Source organism: Populus nigra, chromosome 18 (genome assembly GCF_951802175.1).
Source record: "Populus nigra chromosome 18, ddPopNigr1.1, whole genome shotgun sequence".
Lineage (NCBI taxonomy): Eukaryota > Viridiplantae > Streptophyta > Magnoliopsida > Malpighiales > Salicaceae > Populus > Populus nigra.
Genome location: NC_084869.1, coordinates 8,237,452 through 8,259,006, shown reverse-complemented (window position 1 = coordinate 8,259,006; position 21,555 = coordinate 8,237,452). Strand labels below are relative to the sequence as shown.

At 32.0% G+C, this 21,555-nt stretch overlaps 1 protein-coding gene across 1 annotated transcript; it reads left to right on the top strand.

Moving 5' to 3' along the window:
- The first annotated feature begins 17,670 nt into the window (after positions 1-17,670).
- LOC133678263 (protein NRT1/ PTR FAMILY 4.6-like) lies at positions 17,671-20,951 on the top strand. The gene is made up of 5 exons (XM_062100533.1): positions 17,671-17,779; positions 17,876-17,981; positions 18,142-18,359; positions 19,275-19,715; positions 19,808-20,951. Exons 1-5 carry the CDS (start codon positions 17,777-17,779, stop codon positions 20,795-20,797), a joined length of 1,758 nt encoding a protein of 585 aa, XP_061956517.1. The 5' UTR covers positions 17,671-17,776; the 3' UTR covers positions 20,798-20,951.
- Positions 20,952-21,555: the final 604 nt, after the last annotated feature.

Genomic DNA, 21,555 nt, shown 5'->3' with positions numbered 1-21,555 from the left:
TCTATATAACTCTTTAGCTGGTTGGGCACTCTTGTTCCACTGTAAGTGTTGCTATCACAAATGCTTCTGATTGTCCTTATATACATATTCATGTGATAAGGATATGAACCTTTGATAAATATTATTTTCAAGCTTCCTAGCTTGTTATATTCTTAACAAATTGTTAACGTGTTTCATAAAAACACTTCTCTGATAGTTATCTTTGGATAACTTGTATTTATTTTCTTTTGATAAAAATTATCTAATCTTACTATATAATTTCTTCAAACAAAACAAAAATAATTACAAAAATAATCAAATATAACTTGACTAATTCTTTATATAATTTGGATAAACTAATAATCTAAATAAATTCCTCTCCATCAACGCAAACAATCCTTCACTAATCAAAGTCAATCATTTTGACATTTACAATCTTTATATTTGGCTAATTTTTGACAAAACATAATAAGGATGAATTAGCATGCAAGTAATTCAAATAGTTCAATCAGAAACAGATATTGCATTAAAGTATACCTGCAAGTACAATTAAAACAATGTTATGTAGCATGAGAAAAATTCATAATATTTATGCAACAACATCTTAACAGTTCCTCACATGTTTCATGCAAACAGTTTATAACATATTAAAATTATACTTCATGCAACATGTTGTTTAACAGTTCATAATATGTTAAAAAACTATCATGTATTAAATATTATTATGCAACTAATTGCATTAAGTTTAAAGTGCATCAGGTATTCAACATAGAGGTTTCTATGCTAAAACAATATCCTAGTTATTACAAACTATAATATTTAATATTCATTACTAATTAAAAATCTGTAAAATTCCAAAAACAAAACAAAAAAAATTATATGACGGTCAACTTCCTCCAACTTTTTTGCATCATTTAGATGTATCCTTGTCTCCCTCTTGGTTTAACACCAATCTTAGTCCTTATCTTCACTAACAACAGACTGATACACATGTTTGACATCCAAGGTGAGTTAAATAAGTTTGTCGTTAACCTACATAATATCTTGTTGCATACTTATTAGCAATTTGTCAATAACATCAATCTTATGTTCCCACTTACAAATAAAACTATCAAACTTGTTTGATAGTACTTGAAATTGTGAAATTATAAGAGGGAGTAAGGGGTTAGTTTAAGGAGTTTCAGGCTGAGAAGAGATAGACTCTTCAGGATGTGACTTTTTTTTTACTAACCACAACTTCATATATGACAACAGTTGTAAGATAAGATATCTTTACCATTTTTGTTTAAAGGTTAAATGCAAGACGAAGAGGATGAGCAAATGGTTTGTCTTAGAATTTTTTTTTGTATTTATCATAATATGTCAAGTAAAGATGAAGATATTTTAGTGTCCATATCTTTGCTGTTAGCTTTGGCCGAACTCTTCTAGGTAGGGATCTTAAAATCTTCCTTACAATTCACGAGTACTCTATTTTTTCTCTTAGATTGAACTTGAAATTTACAATATCATTAAGTTTTGCGTAAAACTCATTAAAAGATTCATATATCTCCTCAAATCATGAGATTAGCATTAATAATTTGGAATTTTTTGTCGTCGTAGTTTTTTCGTGAGTAATTTCAAGAATATCCTAAGCTTCTTTGGCTATTTCACATATGGAGATTCTTTTAAATTCATCAAGATACATTGCAATGAATATAACATTCAAGCCTTTATTATTCCAATTCCAATTAGTGGATTCATCTCTGGTCCAATTGCTGAAAGGTGTTTTAAGCATGGTTCATCAATGCTCAACTAAGTGCCCAACTTTCTCAATTAGTGATTTGAGGAAAGTTGTCATCCTCACCTTCTAGTAGGCATAGTTCTCACCATTGAGTTACGGTGGTGAAGTCAATGTTGATATATTCAATAGGAAAAATAAATCTCACTCTAGAATGAGTGAACTTGCTCTGATACCACTTGAAAGTCCCATTTTTGTTCCTTGTATGTTAAGAAGCAATTTGCTAACATTGATTAGTAACCAAATAAATGTAAGTGTGAAAAAAAATTAAATGAACAAGTTATTTGGTTATGAAGGGAAAACCTTTTGAAAAACTCTTCAAAAGACAAAAAAAAAAGAACTCTTCAAAACAGCCAAACCCAGGGTAAACCATTCTTACTAGTTTAAAAGATTACAAGATGAGTTTTTCCAACGACAAATTCTTTATACCTTTACTACCTTGCTTGTCAAGACAAACACTCTGTTTTGTCTTCTACCACAATAGTTTGCCTGAACACCTGGTGATCTTTAAGCTATTGGCATCTTAACTGGAACATCTAGTTGCTAATAGTTAACATAAGAACTCTTTCTAGAAGTTTGTTGGCTGTCCAACTCTTGAGCGAACAATTATCATTAAAAAATATATGCTATAAAACTCTACAAAACTCTTTAGTTGGTTGGGCACTCTTTCTCCGCTATTAGTGTTGATCGTTTTTCTAATGTTTCTAATTATCATTCCTTATATACACATTCATATGATAAAGATAAGAACCTTTGATAAAAAAATATCTTCAAGCTTCCTAATATGTTATGTTCTTAATAGACTGCTAATGTGTTTCATAAAAACACTTGTCTAACAATTATCTTCGGATAACTTGTATTTATATTCTTTTGATAAAACTTATCTGATCTTTCTATATAATTTATCCAAACAAAACATAAACAATCACGCTATATTCTATAAGATAAACTTGACTAATTCTTTATCCAATTTGGATAAATTAACTATCTAAACAAATTCATCTTTATCAATGTAAATAATCCTTTATTAATCAAAGCCAATCATTTTGACATTTACAATGAGATAAACACTAGGTGTACGAGCTCAAGCCTATCCTTTTCACGACGACATCATTTTTTTCATTTCTATTTACTTCGTGAATTAACATATCTATAACCGACTATTCCTCATTAAGACCCCTGACTAATAATAGTCTATCAGTAGATATTAGTTAATAACTGGATGCAAGGTTGTTAAAATCGCGATTTTAACATGGCACGGAAAATGCAATACAAACTCGGATCGTAAAAACGGATCGTAAAATCGTAAAATCGTAAGGAATTTTAAAATACATTAATAAAAAATTCATGCTTCAAATAAAAATTGATACATAGTTTAAGCACCTGAAAATACATGTTTCAAATAAAAATTCATACATAGTTCAAGCACCTTAAAATACATGTTTCAAAATAGTTCAAACATCTTAAAATACATGATTCAAATAAAAATTCATACATAATTTAAATAACTTTTCATTAGCTAATAATTAACAACCATCTTAAGAGGATTATTAGTTTACATGACACAATCTGCAACAACCAACTCGCTAATTGAAAAAAGAAAAATTAGAACATAAAGCAATATCAAATTGATCGGGTTAAATAAATGGTTAAAAATATAGTCGAAGTAATCAAATTTATTAAAATTAGTGTTTTTATTTGTATAAATTAAAATTTGACACGAGTTAAGCTTTTAATTATGAGTTTTGCAAATCAACCTATTATAATAAATATAATTTTTTAAATTATCCCGTTACTATTTTTATATCTAATTTATATTTATAAAATCTCTTCTACTTGCTATCGTACTTTTAAAAAACATAAGTAATTTAAGGGGAATGAATAGTAAAAGATATGAGGAAAAAATCTGAATTAAATTAGAATTTAATATTATTGCCTTGACGAATTTTGTTACATTCTATCTCTGCAGCCTTCTTGATTTCTGACATCCACTTCTTTATGGTATGCACTATGCAGACAAAATTCACATGTTCTGCAGCGAGTGAAGACCGCGTGACTGTGCATTTAATTGCACAACCAATAGGCGCTGGACAACTGGAGCAGGGGGAGACATTTTGCTTCAGTGCATGCGTTCTGTTAAAATCGTGAAATCGGCCCTAAAATCGTGATTTTTTGCAATTTCACCTGATTTTAACGATTTCACCCGATTTTAACCCGATTTCATCCATTTTCGATTTTTTCAAACGATTCAGCACGTAAAGCATGTTTTGACTCGTAAAATCGTACGATTTTAAGAGTCAAAACACGATTTTAACAACCTTGACTGGATGGGCCTATATTAGGTTCATTGAACCCAATCCAAATTTTAGAAAGAGTTGTCACTAAACATCTATTTATGCAACCAAGGTTTATGGATAATGACCGATGAAGTTTTATTTATCCTAGGATGTGTTGTTATTATCAACCATGTTGATGTTTTAGTTTTAGATTTTTTCCCGATCAATATTTATGCACACTAATTAAAGATGACTCATGTATGCATAACCATTATCAATGGATAACCATTCAAGGTCAAAATATTTGCATCACACATAAATAGAACACCTTGTCACCCCTAATTGATACCTAAGAGTATTGACTTTTAAGGGTTTATTTACTCTAGGAATTGTTGATGGATGTTTGACTTATGCACTTTAAAACAAGGTTTTGATTTTGTAAACAAAATTACAATATAAGGGTACTACTCTCATTCAAATCCAAATTAATAACTTGTTATAAGTTCATTTACCTTTAGCATTTTAAGTGAATAGTACATATAAAAAATGAAAAAAATATATTAGAGATTAAGCTCATATGATTTAGTAAATGAAATATTTTTGAAAACATTAGAATGTCGACCTTTGTTAAGCAAGGTCTTTTAATATGATTCGAACCCTTGGTGGGTTTTATAAATAAGTTACAAAACCCACTGCAAATTTATATATAAGTATGAACATTATCCTCTTATATAAAATCAAATTCATGTATAAATAACATAAGGGATTGGCCAAGATAATCAAATATCGGCAAGATGCAAATTTTGAAGGATTCGGCCTAGATGTGCAAAAAAAAAAAAAAAACTTGAAATTACATTGAATGTATTCATAATGCACACAATTCAAGTCATATCAAAATATCAAACACACAATAAATTCAAATGTCCACACACGTGCAATCAATCTTAAAGTTTGTTCAATTCAAAAAAATCTTATCTCAGTACACACTAAGATAAAAAAATAAACTAAAATAATTATTCAAAAGATATTTGGGGTTCAAAATAGATCTTTTAAGGTGGTCAAAGTGGACTAAAAAGGGATGAAATAATGGCTGGACAAGAGGAAAGAGTGATGGCGCGTGACAACCATATGCTAGTGAGGGTTGTTATGGTTAGCATGTTGTTCCACATGCCACCAATACTTGATTGATACATGGAAGGGCCAATAGGATATGTCACTCCATGATCTTCCTTCTAGTGCCAACAATGTTATCCACCGTTACTAATTAAGAGAGTTTAAAACCAATGAAGTTTTGGTTCTTTTTTGTCTCTCTACTAGTTTTGCCTTCTCTCTCTAACCACTCATATAAAGGTCATTAGGTCATATGATATATATGGTGTTTAGTACTCGTCAAGGAGAGCAAAATTAGGGTGGTGGTGCTTTGTTTAGAGGTTAGATGAGAGAGAAATTTCAATGACTATTTTTCTTTTTCCCTGATCTACAATGATGTAAGGGTTTTAGCTTTAATTGATGGAGGGGTTTTATAGAGGGGTCCAATAAGAAGAGAATGGTGGTTGTCTTGTCAAAAATAGAAGTCAGAAGTGAGGGAAATTAAGAAGAGAAGTTTTGGTTGTTTCTTGGTTTACTACCACTATCAACAGAGAAGGATCATTGCTATTATTGTCATGGTTTAGTTGTTGGCATCATGGTTCAACTGATGTCATCATAGGTAGGTTGTTAGCATCATGGTTGGGTTGTCGGTGTTTATGGTAATGGAGGTTGGTGTTAATAGTGGCTAGGGTTTGATTGTGGGAGAGAGAAAGAAAAAGATGACTAATGATTTTTTTCATTTTTTTTTTCACACAATGACGGTTAGGGTTTTTGGAGAAAAAGATGAGGTTAGGGTTTTTTTTGTGGTAGCTCCCTTTTTTATTTTGGCTTAATATCTCTATTTATACTACTATTCTTAAGGGTATTATTATTTTTTATCCCTTATTATAAGAATATCCATATTATCTTTTTTGGTTCTTTATTTTTCTTATCTTGCACTTTAGCTTACTTGTTCATTTTGCTCTATATTTTGATTTTTGATTTTCTTATTTTTTGTATTTTGTTTTTTTTCAAAAAATAATGCTAACCACAATTTCATAAGAAAAGTAATTAAGAATTATAAAATGGACATGTTAATGGTTGAGATGTGTTGAAAGCGTATTCTTGAATTTTTGTTTTTTGAAAAACTAAAAAGATGTTTTGACATATGTATAAATGACTAAAATGCATCAAAAACATGTTTTTCTGATTTTGTTTTTATCTTTTTTTGTATTTTTGGAATATATTTTGCAATTGAGAGTCAAATTTTGGATTATGATAGATGCTTCTTCTTTACATTGCTTATGATACAAGACCTTTTAAACAATGTTTTTTCATGGACTTTATGTAGTAAGTTTGTAAGGAAAAGATAGTTTATGAAAAATTTTAAAAAGTTGTAAAGTCAAGAAACGACTTCACTAAGGAATTTTGAAATTTTCTGAAATGTAGTCATTTAAAGAGATGACCTACCTCATGGTCTAGCAGTGACTTATCTAATCATATTTGAATTGAAGTCTTCTGATAGTAAAGTTAACTTTCTGATTGCAACGCTTCTTCTCCTGATAGCAAGGACGATTCTCCCACTTTTAAGGCTTGACTTCTTGATGACAAGGTTGGTTCTTCTCATTATAGGGCTCTTATTTTTCTTCATGATGGCAGGAATCACTTTTTCCTGATGGAAGGGCTGAATCTCCATATTTTTTTACAAGAGTAATTTGTATAAAAATTGAAAATTGTACAAAGACATGAGGGGCATGCCCCAAGAAGTATAAAGACTCATTGTTGAGAGTTGATAGACCTCAGGAAATAGGTATAAAACAAACCAAAGAAAAAATCAAAAGGTCCAATACCTAGAATGCCTGAACAAGTTAGGTATCTAGTCGACTGATTCCTGGTAATCCCATAATCAGTCGACCGGTTGTACAAGTAGAAACTTAGAAAAAAATTTGATAAATTGGTTAACTGACTTCTAGAAGAGCTTGAAACCGATTTACCGGTTTTGCAAAATAGCTTAAATGCAAACTAGAGCTCAAAGGACACCATGAATGGTGGTACCTCATGATACTAGAAGGTGTTATATGAATCCGAGGGTAGTTAGGATCTGATATTGTGGTGCAAGCTCAATCAACCTAGACCGGATAAGCTAAAAAATATCATTACTAATATCATAATGAGGTCGATAAGTATATTGGAAGACCTGATTATTTTTCTCATATCAAATAAAGTAAACAATGGCTTAAAGGACTAACCAAGGAAGCAGATGAGTGAAATCCTTCTTTCAAAAGTGCGCCTACTGAATCAAAGTTCACCATGTCAAAGCAAGCCAACCCATAAGAATCTTACTCGTGGTAGCCCCCTAAAATACAACGGATAAAGGGCACTGAAAGAATAAATGGTTGTGTCTCAATATCCCACAAAGGATACATAATGAAGAGGTGATGATCTAATTTGCATGGTGTTTATCCATAATATGAAGCCGATCTAAATAAAGCAAGCCATTGTATAAAAAAGTGTCTTGGGATGAGACTTGGAAACTAAAGAAGGTGATGCATAGAGTCTGTGGGTTTAGAATCTCTAAGAACCTTTCAAACAGAGTCAATAGTAAACTTTAATAATGAATGACCCTTCCAAACATAGTGATCTAGAACATCAATCCAGTGATGAAAATGAATTAAGTCCCAAAAGGAGTTGAAGATCCTGCAGATGACCCATAGAAAAAGCTGAATCTCTATCTAAAATAATATTTAAGACCTTTGTGTTCCAAGGTAATCCTGTAGAAGATAACACCTTGAAAGATAGAAGGTCACAAAACTATCTCTCATCTGGAAACTAATAGTTCAATCATAGAGATGTACTCATACCATTGCCATTTCAAGAAACAAACTTCTCTATACACTAGTCTCTACTGAGTAGAATCTTCCTTCAAGATCATGGAGTGGCTGATGTAAGTCTAATATGCAAAAAAGAATCTCTCTCAATGAAAGTAGCTATGAACTTATTGTGCCCATACCGAGGAGTTGTTTGAAATGAGCTGTCATACATGTTTTAGAATAGCTAATCTATTCCAAGTGTTTACCTTTTTAATCCCCAATCCCCTTCCTTCAAAGAGTAGCAAACTGAGGCCAATGCAACCTTAGCCCCTGAGTAGGTAAGAGAGGAACTTTTTCAGAGGAAAAAAACTAGAATACTCTCAATCCTCCTAACAATAAAACAAGGTAAGATAAACATAGTATACCTGAATGAAGTAAAGAATAAATCTGATCAATTGAAGACGACTAATATAAGTAAGGGATGTTAATGTCCAAAGTTTGATTCCAGAGATAATCCGCTCCACCAAAAGCATACAATCATTGTGAGTGTATCTAGTTATGATTAAAAGGATAGTAAGATATTTAACCGACAAAGCTCCTGACCTAAACTCTTGATGATCCTAAAAAGCAGTTCTTAAGTCCTCATCCACCCCTGATAAATAGAAAAACTCTTATCTTGGTTAATGACTAATCCACAAAGCCTAGCAAAGGTATCTGAAGCTCCTCACAAAAGGCCCACTAAGTGCATATCAGCATGATAAAATAATATAAGCTTATCAGCAAAACAAATATAGGTAATAGGGTTCTGTTTACATCTCTAGTGAAACCAAAATCTGAGATCATGAGTGGTCTCCCTGATAATGCCTCACAACCCTCCATAACTAAAATAAAAAGATAGGGAGAAAGGGGGTCACCCTACTGAATGCCTGTAGTAGACAAGAAGAACCCATGTAATTCTTCATTCAATGCAATGTAAAAGGTAGCTGGAGAGAGACAAGCTTGGATCCATCTAACCATATGATCCGGAATGCTAATAACCATAAGTCTTATTATAATGGTAAAATTGATGTTCTACATCACTAAAGCTTATTATGATGGCAAGACTAGGTACTTGAATATGGGAAAAGGTGGTCCTTACCTTAGTACATGCATCTTGCAAGCTTAGCCTTGCTTCTAAGTGCACCTAGTCACTATCCTAACTGATCATTCCCTTAGATAGATCCTTCATAAACCATATATATTTAGATAGATGGTTAAATAGACATTGATATTTGGGAGTTTGGCTTACAATATCAACCTTGGTCGACCCTTAAAGCACACCAATTTATGGATTTTATTAGAGAATGCTTATTGAATAAACCATCCGTGGAAGATCAATTTTTCATGCCATCCCTATCAGATAGATCCTGGAATTTATTTATAAATAGAGCCTATATTATTAAAGGATACGAGGCATGCATAATGCTTATTAGTCCAAATTAGAAAGTGTATAAATATGACCTCTATTTTGAATTCCCCTTCTTCAACAATGTGGTAGAGTATAAGGCACTAATCATGAGACTAGGTTTGGCATAAGCTTTTAAGTACCATCCTTTTTTTATATTTATAGTGACTTCCAACTCATTCTTGGTTGATGCTAAGGGCAGTTTGAGGTTGTCCCTTATATATTATCGTATAGTACAATATCATGGTATAAAGAAGGGACATGTGATCTCTATCACTAGTATTAAGAGAAAACAATGAATAAGTTGATCTCTTATTTAGCTATTACCAACCTTACATACATTTCCTAGAAGGAGTGGAAAGAAATTATAAAGATGCCTAACATTAAAAGGTGTAGAGTTTTCTAATCTTATCTATTAAAACTAATCCTACCATAGCTAATTAAAAGAACCTTATCATATATCATCTAATCAGTGGTGAGCAGCTTTCAAATAGAATATAAGTGAAACAGCTTGTAGGAAAAGCATTTGGTTATTGTTTAATGAATGAACAACTATATAGAAGATTAAGATCATCCTTAATCCTTAAGTGTAGTCTCTATAAAGAAAGCCAATAGGTACTTTAAAAGATACATGAATGGATTTGTGGAATATACATATGACAAAGAGCTTTGGTTGCCTAAACTATTCAAGTAGGATTCCATTAGCCTATTATCCTCTACATACAGTAAAGCTAGTTAGGAAGTATGACAAGTGACAAAGGTTTACTTTTGTCCATCACCAATCATCCCCCGAAATGACACCAATCCCTTCTCCCTAGATATTCTCTCAATTAGGTATGGATATCTTAGACCTTTTTCCCCAAAACATCAAGAAAGAGATTGTGTTATCCTTATGGTTTTAGATTAATTCACCAAGCAAGTTGAGGTTGAAGCTATAGCTAACATCATAGCTAGTAAGGTGTTTTTTTTTATGTGAAAGAACATAATATGCTAATTTGGGCTTCTAAAAGTCTTGATAATTTATGATAACCTATGTTTAATTTCAATAAAATGAAAAAGCAATGCTAAAGAATTCAAATCGATGATATATGTTTTTTTTAATATCCTATCCTCAAACAAATGGAAAACTCATTCCATAAACATGATCTTCTTGAAAGGGCCTAATAAGAAATTAGATGGGGCAAATAGGAAGTGAGCCGAACTATTGGATGAGATTCTATAAGTGTACAAGATTATCCAAAATTTTTCGCTGGTAAAAACATTGTTCCTACTAGTGTATAGTGCTAAGATCATGTTTCTAGTCAAAATCAATTATCCCACCTGTCAAGTCCAATACTATTTCACTTAGGTTAGTTAACAAGATTTGATGACCACCTTAGACATCCTAGAAGAAACTTGACTAGTGATATCCATCAAGAACAATTCATATGGATAAAAGACTATCTAATAACACAACATCCAATAAACAAATGGATGCTTCTATACATAAGATCTTGTGTTAATGAAGATTAAAACTACATATAATATGAAAGGTAAGTGAAAGCCAGCATTGAACTTCGGTCATTTTAAGTTGTACTATCAATAACTTGTAATAACTTACATGAATTATAAACCATCAATAAACTATTCTCTTTTATAAAAATCTTATTTTATGCATTCTACTAATTAATTTTTTTAGGTTAAATCCCCTTACCCCACGTAGAAAGGGCTACTTTATCCAAGTATAACGGCCAAAAAAACTTCACCTGGAAGAAGTTACTAAAAATCTATATTAGAGAGGATCAAAACCCATATATATCACTCAAAGCTATTAGATTTAATAAGATGCTTCATAATGGATGCAATTGAATGAGTAAAACTTATATAGGCCCTTATTACTTAATAAGGACTAGATAATGGATAAATGACATAGGATAATAAGTAATAGAATTTGAGGATGTTGGATCCTAGGTTATGAGGGATGAAAGGCATTATATCCTGGATAACAAGATAGAAATACTTTTAATCCTATATTTTATAAGAACCACCCTCAGGGACTTGGATCCTAAGATATAAGGATAAAAGGGTCATCTAGCCCCATATAATAAGATGCAAGCAACAATGAAACATGGTTAAGAAGAAGGTTTTGAACCCAAATAAAAAAAGAAATAAGGAAGTGAAAAATAATGATGGATAAAAATAAAACATAGTTTAAATGTACATAAAAACCTACTAAGGGAAAACATTCAAATAATACATAAATATAAACCCCATAGGATTGGGGTTAGAAAAATTAGTTATAAAACAAAGAATACCTCTTTTACATTAACTAAGTCTTAGGTTGAAGACTTTTTTATAATTTATATATCATGTTCTACCTATGTCTAAGCCTACTCTCTATTTATAGCTGAGTTGGGATACATCTCTTTCATCTCATAAGGGACCTTTTTCCTTCTAATTTTAGGAGACCCTAGCTTCATTCCTTTCTTAGTTTCCCAACATATTCTCCTTGCTCATATTAAGCATATATTTTTCCCATATAATAATTGTATCTCTTCTAAAGTAGAGCTTTATAAATTTGAGCACCCTTAGCCAAAAATAAAAATTAAGAGAATTCCATCTATATTCTCTTAGACTTTTTGAAGATATACAAATCTATCAACTAAAATCTCTTGTTATACAAAACCCTTTGCAATCCTAGTGCTTATTTAGAACATGTTAAAGAACTTTTCAAAGAACTTCCCCATCTCTCCCAGTTAGATAGCTTCCTTCATGATCTCGTCTTTATCTTAGGCCAAGTTGGCTATCAACCATTGTAAGTCATTCATCCTATCTTTATCCTCCTTTAAGGTTTGTTCATTACCTATTTAGGTTTGAATAGCTACTTGTATAGCCATTGTAGCTCCATCGTTTTCTTATAAAGCCTTAGTTAGTTCTTCCTAGCATCTTTTTAATTACCTCTCTAACTCAACTTGACTAATTGATAAGTCTTGCAAATCCTTCCTTAAAGTAAGCAAAACCAACTTACCTTAATTGGCCATCTTATTATACACCTTTGCCATCTTTTTTTATTCATTTTTCCATATTTAAAGGTAGTGAAACTAGATATGAGCTACTTAAAAAATTCATAAAAGTTATCAAAATATTGATAATGAAAATAAAAGGGAAACATTTGAGAGGAACTTACCTTAAAAGCATATTGAAAGCTTATCATCATCTTTCAACTAAGGTTTTACATCCAAATATCCAAATCCTTAAAGATTTGACTTAACCATCCAAATTACTCCATGTAATTATTCGCATCATCACCCTAAAGAGTATGAGTATCCCCTAGCAAGACCTTTAGTACCTGTCTATAGTTTACAAATAAAGGTATTAGAGTGAAAAGAATCCACCCTGGCCTAACTTCCTCAAGTGAAGAGGAATATTTTAAAATTAAAATAAGGCTATATTTTTACCTAAATGATGAAAGGCAAGGGATGGTGCTTTGTAAGAAACTTCTTCAATTGAAGGTGGAACTGGTTGCATTTAAAAGGTTGATAGAAAACAAAAGATGACCTCCACTTATATTGAGGCCCTAGTAGGGGAAGGGATTGTTTCATTTGCCTTATTTTTTTTATCTTGTTTTCCTTTATTTGCTTATATTTAAAAAAAAAATAAGAGAAGGATTGTAAAAAAGACTTTACTTCCTTTAAAATGGTTCGGTTCACTCTCTTTTTCTTCTAAGAGGTTGAATTTCGAGGTAGTGTAAGTCTTCTCTAAATCTGAATGTACTAAAGACTTGGGTATTAAAAACTCTATTATAAATGATTCAATTATGGGTGACTCGAGTGCTAAGGAGGATGGAGAAGTATTAACAATTTGTCTCTATGTCATGCATTTTTTTGTACTTGATTAGGAAATACTAGCCTAAACATTCTAACAGGAAGTAGCATTTTTAGGATTGCAAAAGTCATTTAGGGTTACATTATTTTTTAAAATAACAAGTGCTATAATTCAGGAAAATAAAGTTAAGATAAAAGAAATTAAAAACATGTAAAACTATTATATATGTTTTCATCTAAGCTCCTTTCATAAGTTAAAGGGTTTATCTTATAGCTAACCTTCATCGTGAGCATCTGGATAGTACATTTTCAGTAAGTATCATATAGTATATAGACATTATTATATAACTCAACTTGCACTTTCAAGAAATAAGGACACCTCTAAAAATTCTTTATCCCATATGGATGTTAACTTGTGCTAAACCATGAACTAATCCTATATCTATTCCTTTATATGGTCTATCTTGACAATAATGATGTCATATTATGATCTTTTATCTCAAAATAAGGAGTAAAACTTGAACATTACTTTTTTACCCATATGTAACATATTATTCAATAACATATTTTGAATAACACTAGGTTAGATATCATCCTATATGACTTGTAGAACTTTTAAAAGCTATTTTTATGGCCTAGTCAATTGAGTATAGTCGGCTAGCACATAACTTAAGATGCCGAAGGAACTTTTCTACAAACTTGACTAAGGGTAAATTATACTTGTATATAAACATGCACAACTTGGTGATTAATCTTCCCTCTTCAAGGGGTACCTTAATTGAGTAATTGTGACCTAACATTCTTCTACTATAATTAATATTACCTAAAGGAACAATGATCTTGTAAGGATCATGCAATTAGAGTTTCTCCTTTATAATAACATCTTGGGGTACCCCAACCTGTTTTTGGGTTTCTTTGCCCCATCAAAAAAGTGTGTATTACTCATTTAGAGCCCCTAACTTATAGTAACCCCCGACCTAGAAGTTACTCATGATTGATCTACTCTACTTATGATTTAAAATATATTTAATAAGGAATTACCTATCCACAAAAATGTTTTGATCAACAAAAAATGGTAGAACCACTAGGAAGTCCAGTGAAAAATTCTAAAAAATGATAAAAATGACTTGAAAGAATCTTAAACAAGAAAATGACCATTTAAAACCTTTATAAGCATTTACAAGGAACAATTTAAAGTTTGAACATCAATAGAATAATTTATTGCAGGGTTCTCTCATTATAAATTGCTTTGGATTAGAAAGATAAAGTATAGGAGAAATGAAGGGAAAATGCCTTATATAGATCATCCCATGTGACCGAATATGTAAATCACCTAACTTACTCTTATTTAGGTAGGCCAATCAAGGTTGGGCTAATAGGATATATCCCATCTAACATGGCTAGGTTAATGATGACTCTTGAATTTTAAAAGATCTGGATCTTTAGCATCATCGAATGCACATATATATGGATTTCTAGACTCTTTGTAACATGTCCATCATACACGTACATTCCTTTATTTATATCATATTAATTACACCTTGAAAAAACATAAGTGATAATACTAATGAAGAGAATTGTCATTTGACTAGGTGTAGGATACATGTCACCATTCTAAGTCATACTTTATTTTCCACGTTTATTTAACATATATATAGGCAACCTTGAACACAAGTTAACTACTTTATGAAGGATGGACAAACACCTTAATCTTATTTCCATCCTTGCAACTAGGACTCGAGGGTGTAATTAATGCACTTGAGCATATGTGTACCTAAAAAAAGACTGAATAATATCATTATAAACCTTCATGTATAACTAAAAACTTGGATGACATACCTAATCCATCTAACCTAACTAAGAAATATGAAGTATATGCCTTAATGAATACCTTCAAATAATACTTTGAACTACTATAATACTCTTCATACAATCCATACCAAGTATTAAATGCTTACACATCCTTGTACCATAATTGAGCCTATAGAACAGTGTTAGGGCATGCTTATATCAAGTGGATGCCTCATATGACATCATCCTTCCAACTCAATAATGAACCACCAATTATTAGGGGTTCTTATCATAGATGATGGTTTCTAGGATAAGTGTCACAATATTTTTTCCTTTCTACCCTTGTCTTTATGCAAGTGACATGACTCATAGCTACATAAACATCCATGAGTCGTCAAGCAAAAGGTTTTAATATCTTAACTTACACTTTCTTATTATACTATCTTTTTTCTTCAACTTTTGATTATCATTTATTTTCTTGCATCTTATTTGAAAAACACATATAAAGCTTATTTTGTCTCTAAAAATTTAATTCTTTTATTGATTTAACCAATAAAGGGTCCCTGGAACCTAAAAGGTGTGGTTTTGCAAGTTTGCAGTCCCCTCACCATCATTTCTCTAGTAAAGGATTAATCATCTTATTTTTAATGTGGAAGCTTATTTACCTTCGAGGATGAATATCCTCATTATTAGCTACTTCTATGTTATGTATAAAAGAGAAAAGATATAGTTATAAAGGTTTTGTTGTGTTTTATTTTTTTTAATATAAAAAAAATTATGTAGTTAAGAATAATTTAGATATTCAATATAAATAAAAAGGAAAATTTGTAATGATAGATGTTTAGGGTGTGCTAATTGCCACTCCCTATAAATAAATAATAGGTTTAGAATGTCAATTTTACTATCCTTAATAACTCTTTTTTCTCAAAAACACTAATTCAAATGGTAATATCCCTCTTGATAATTTACTTTTTTCAAAAAATAAATATGAAAGAAACTAAAATTTTATAAGGATAAATTTCAAATCTTAATTAACCTCAATTATATATATATAATCATTCCACTTAGAACCACCAACCTAGTGTATAAGCTCTTTTCAACTTGCAATCACTTCAATATAGTTAAATATTTGATTGGAGTTTATCTTAGTATATTATTAGAGTAGGTTATGAGATTATTGTTAATGTAAAAGGATAATGTGGTTCCCACTTAACAAGTAGTTATTTTCACTCCATAATGTTTTTTAATGACTAATATGACCTTATTTTATTAGTGTTTAGTTAACTCAACAATTTTAAATTATGAAATAATTATTGTTAAAAAACCTATATTTTGAAAATTTTGTTTTATCTTTGTTTGGTTCAATTTTTTACTTTACAATATTTATATATTTTGGATGAACTTGCCAAATAGGGATTGATATCCATGATTATAATATTTTTATTTTTTAATGCATACCTTTAATAGTCAACTCATTACATAATAAAAAAAATACTACAATGTTAGTAATAATATGATTTATAGTGTATGGTTTTTCAAATAATTTAGGATCGTGATTCATTGAGTAACTTATAAGATTTGTAATATGTGTTAATTTAATATTAAGTTCGTGTGAAAAATATTATGTGACTTGTATTTTTGAAAAATAAAATCATGCATAATCTACTTGTTTGTTTGTATATTCCTTTTTTTTAAGTCCATTTTAAATTTGTTATTTTTAAGGTTTGAACAAAATTGAAGAATAATTCAATAATATAATTTAAGTCTTTATACTAAATAATAAAATTAGAATAACTTAGAGTGTGAATAACACCACCTAAATAACTTAGTGGTCTCACGTAGAGATAGTAATGGGTATTTACAAGTCCAGTTTTTTTTAATCATACTTTATCCATTATCTATAGTGTAAAAGATTTAGATATTCATATCCTATTCATTAGGTTTTGGCTATTATATGGATATATATTTGACTTTTATTTATTATTCGACAAAAAATAATATATATATAGTAGAATATTTATATTTTTTTTATTCAATATAATATTTATATATCTCAATGTTGACATAATACATATACATTAAATGTTATATAAATATTATATTGGACTATATATATATATATATATATCCCATGTTAAGTTTGATAATATTTAGATTTTATTCATTATCTATCTAATAAGATACATAAAAAAAAAACTTATTCATTTAAATTAGTTTAGGTTAATATCCAACGATTTAGGGTTAAATCTTCATCTCTTATACTACCTACCATTACCAGATTATATGATTGTGGGATGTGGGACATCAGAAATGGACTCTGGCGTTTACCTTCAAATAGCGGCACCGTCCCATTATAACCTTATTGAAGATGTTACTGTAATGCGGGCAATCATCTAGCATCACATTTCATTCCTAGTTATACATCATATCCACCTTTAGATTTACCAACCAAAACCAGGATACTATCTTCATAAACTGATAATCTGAAGTTTGGATCGATAAGAATAAATTGGACAAAATTAATCTACATGGGTAAGAGGGTTTGATATATTCTTCAATATTTGATTAATTTCAGGTAGGATAAGTGATCCTGGGAAAAGCAAACCTTCCCTCCCTTTCTTCCTTCTCTTCAATCTAGGATGAAAACGTCGACATCAACAACGTAAAGGGAAAATGAAGAATCATTTTCATCGAGTCTAGACCTTTCTCCTTGGGTTGGACCACCATTTTCTCAGCCTATAAAAGGACACCATACACCAAAAGTATTTCTTTAGTCAAGGGTGATCCTATCTAAAGCTTCTCATAGCTGCAAAAATTTGACAATACAGATGGTAAGATTTCGTATAACTCTACTCTCTCTTCCTTTTCGTCTTAGCTTCACTGCTCAGTTCACCAGGGTTATTAATTCCTTTTCCCCATTGTTGTAGGATGAAGCACACACGTTGAATACTTGTGAAGGTTACGTAGACTGGAGGAACAGACCTGCCGTGAGAGGTCGGCATGGTGGACTACTTGCTGCCTCCTTTGTCTTGGGTAGTTACTCAAATACCTCATGCTTATTTTTGTTACTATAACTATTTGAGAAACTTAAGTGAACTAATAAAAACACGACTTACAGTCTGCACTTATAGATGAATAACCAGTAATATATATATATATATATATATATAATTTCATGTATTGAAAATCGCAGTTGTGGAGGTTCTGGAGAATCTAGCATTCCTGGCCAATGCAAGCAACCTTGTTCTTTACCTCTCCAAGTTCATGCATTTTTCCCCATCCAGCTCGGCCAACGTTGTTACCAATTTCATGGGCACAGCCTTTCTCCTTGCTCTACTTGGTGGCTTTCTAGCAGATGCTTTTTTTACCACCTATTACATCTATTTGATCAGTGCTTCAATAGAATCCCTGGTAAGATTCTTAAACAAGTTTTAGCTGTTTATATCTGTAATGAATTTCCCTGCATAGTTTCATTTTTCAATAGAAACTAGCTAGTTTCTGCCATCCATTATGCAACATAAATGTTATCAATGGAAACTATATTAACAGTCAACATTTTGGCTACCAATGAGTGGCGTCGCAAGTAGGGAACTGGTTGAGAGAGCATCTATCAATTTGCCTGTCATTTCCCTTTCAAGAGTACCATTTAGTGGAGGGTCAGGCACAAGAATATCTCCTGAGTTTTTCAAGGATAGGCCATAAAACGACCTGACTATGCCCCAACATGTGCCACTGCCAATCGTATTGCTTCAATGTTGTTAACTTTATAGATGGTACTGGAACAAATCTATGCCCTACCGGATAATTAATGTCCTGACCCACCGTTGAAAAAATGTCCATGTTTCTTAGAAGAACTTGATACTGCCGACGACTGTAAGGACACAAGAAAGCTAGAATCGTCCAATCGTGCACCTAAAACAACAAGGCAAAATGGCAACTTGTACCCTAGTAAAGTTTGATTGATTTCTAGAACAGAAACGAACACTTCGGAAATGACAATAAGATAAGTGACAGTTTGACGCACGTATGTAATATTTTGTGTGATAATCTGATTGTTAGAAAAGAAAAGACGTAATCAATGATCCTAACACTCTCTTCTTCGATATAGTAAATTGTAAGACCTAGTGAAAATAAGCCGTCAATCTCCTCAACTTCAGCCTACAAGTTGTTCAAATTCAGTGTCACAGCAACAAACATAGCCAGACTGCAGACAATCTTTTCGTAGCCTTGCTAGTTTTTCTTTTCTTATCAATCCTCACTCGTGAGTGCGTTTAAAGATTTCCACAACAATTCAAGATCTTTAACTAACTATGATCTGCGGAACAGGGTATGTTAGTGCTTACAATTCAAGCTCGTGTAACCTCGTTGAAACCACCACCATGCTTTTCAGCGAGCACCAGTATCTCATGCGAGCAAGTTGATGGCAGGAAAGCATTGATGTTGTTCGCAGGCCTCTACCTGGTGGCACTCGGTGTTGGAGGGATAAAGGGTTCTCTTCCCCCACATGGCGCTGAGCAGTTTGATGAGAATACTCTTCAAGGAAGAAAGCAGAGATCTGCATTCTTTAACTACTATGTATTCTGCCTTTCCTGTGGAGCTTTGATTGCAGTGACTCTAGTGGTATGGGTTGAGGACAACAAAGGATGGCAATGGGGATTTGGGGTTTCCACTGCAACAATACTTCTCTCTATCCCAATCTTCCTCATCGGCTCCCCAGTTTATAGGACCAAAGTTCCTATAGGAAGTCCCATCACAACTATATTCAAGGTAAAAATCCAGATAGAACACAGTATAAAACCCTTTCATGCTGCAAAATAAGAGCTACGCAATCTCAATCTTTTTTCCCTTTCTCCCCGTAGGTTCTCGCTGCAGCGGTTTACAACACCTACAAATTCAGGGATTCTAGCAATTCTGCCATTGGAATGGACACAAGCAGGACATCCTATACCACAGAAACCAGTGAGGGAGAAGATAGAAATACGAAACAAAAGGAACCAAGTCAAACTCCAACAGAAAGCCTCGAGTTTGTTAACAGATCAGTCAAGAACAAGACAGTCAATCCAATGCTAGAATGTACAGCTGAGCAGGTGGAAGAAGTTAAGATAGTGCTAAGAATCCTCCCCATCTTCATGTCTACTATAATGCTAAACTGTTGCCTGGCTCAGCTTTCCACATTTTCTGTCCAGCAAGCAGCGACCATGAATACCAATCTTGGCTCCTTAGAAGTCCCACCAGCATCTCTTCCTGTTTTCCCTGTTATATTCATCATGATCCTGGCACCAATCTATAACCACATCATCATTCCATTTGCGAGGAAAGTGACAAAATCCGAAATGGGGATAACTCATTTGCAAAGAATAGGGACAGGGCTAGTCCTATCCGTCGTGGCAATGGCAGTGGCAGCCCTGGTGGAAATGAAGCGAAAGAGAGTAGCAGTCAATTCTGGATTAGTAAATTCAACAAAACCTCTACCCATCACATTCCTATGGATCGCATTGCAGTACTTGTTCCTGGGATCAGCTGATCTTTTCACATTAGCGGGCATGATGGAATTCTTCTTCACAGAGGCCCCAAAAAGCATGAGATCTTTGGCCACATCTCTATCATGGGCCTCACTAGCCATGGGATACTACCTCAGTTCTGTGCTTGTATCTCTGATCAACACAATCACAAGTAGGTACCGAGACACGCCATGGCTCTTTGGTAGCAACTTGAACAAGTATCGCCTGGAGAGGTTTTACTGGTTGATGTGCATACTAAGTGGATTAAACTTGTCTCATTATCTCTTCTGGGCAAGCCGCTACAAGTACAAGTCCATGAGAAAATCCCTTTCTCAGCCTAACAATTAGTAATGCAATTAATTAGTTAATATAATGAATTAGACTTTCCATTCTTGTCTGTTATTTTAGGGAGACGAGAGAGAGAGAGAGAGTCATGGTGTTTAAGATCCTGAAATTCTATTACTATATATTAATTAATTAGTAATTTATCTCCTTTTGCAAACCACATTTGTCTCCCTATCCTCCTTATACAACTGTTTGAAAATCCTCAATCGAAAATTAAAATGCAAACCCAATATTAAAAATATGACGACGACGACGACCTTTTTTTTCAAATTACACATAGTAAAGAGCTTTATCAGGAACGAAAACCAAACAAATTGTAATGATAATATAATTTAAGTTATGATTTTTATTTTTTTACATTAACTCTTTCCATTGATGAATTGGTCTCATTTTTCTCAAAAATATATTTAAGATTTTAATTGTATTTATAGAAAAAAAAAATATAACATTCAAAACTTTAAAGATTTGCCAGGATTATCTTCATTTTCAGTTAATAGTATCGTAGTGATTTAATAAAATGGAACCTCTTAAGTACATATTAAGTATTGTTGTGCTTCAATTCAACTGGTCAAATTTTATATTTATTTTTTAAAAATTATCAGTTTTAGTCCTACAAATCTTAGGGTTACTAGAGGCTTACATAGTCATTAACTTCAGGGCTCGTGGAATTAGTCGAGATATATACATACTGACTCAGACACCCACATTTTATATATATATATATATATATATATATATATATATATATATTGTTGTGCTTC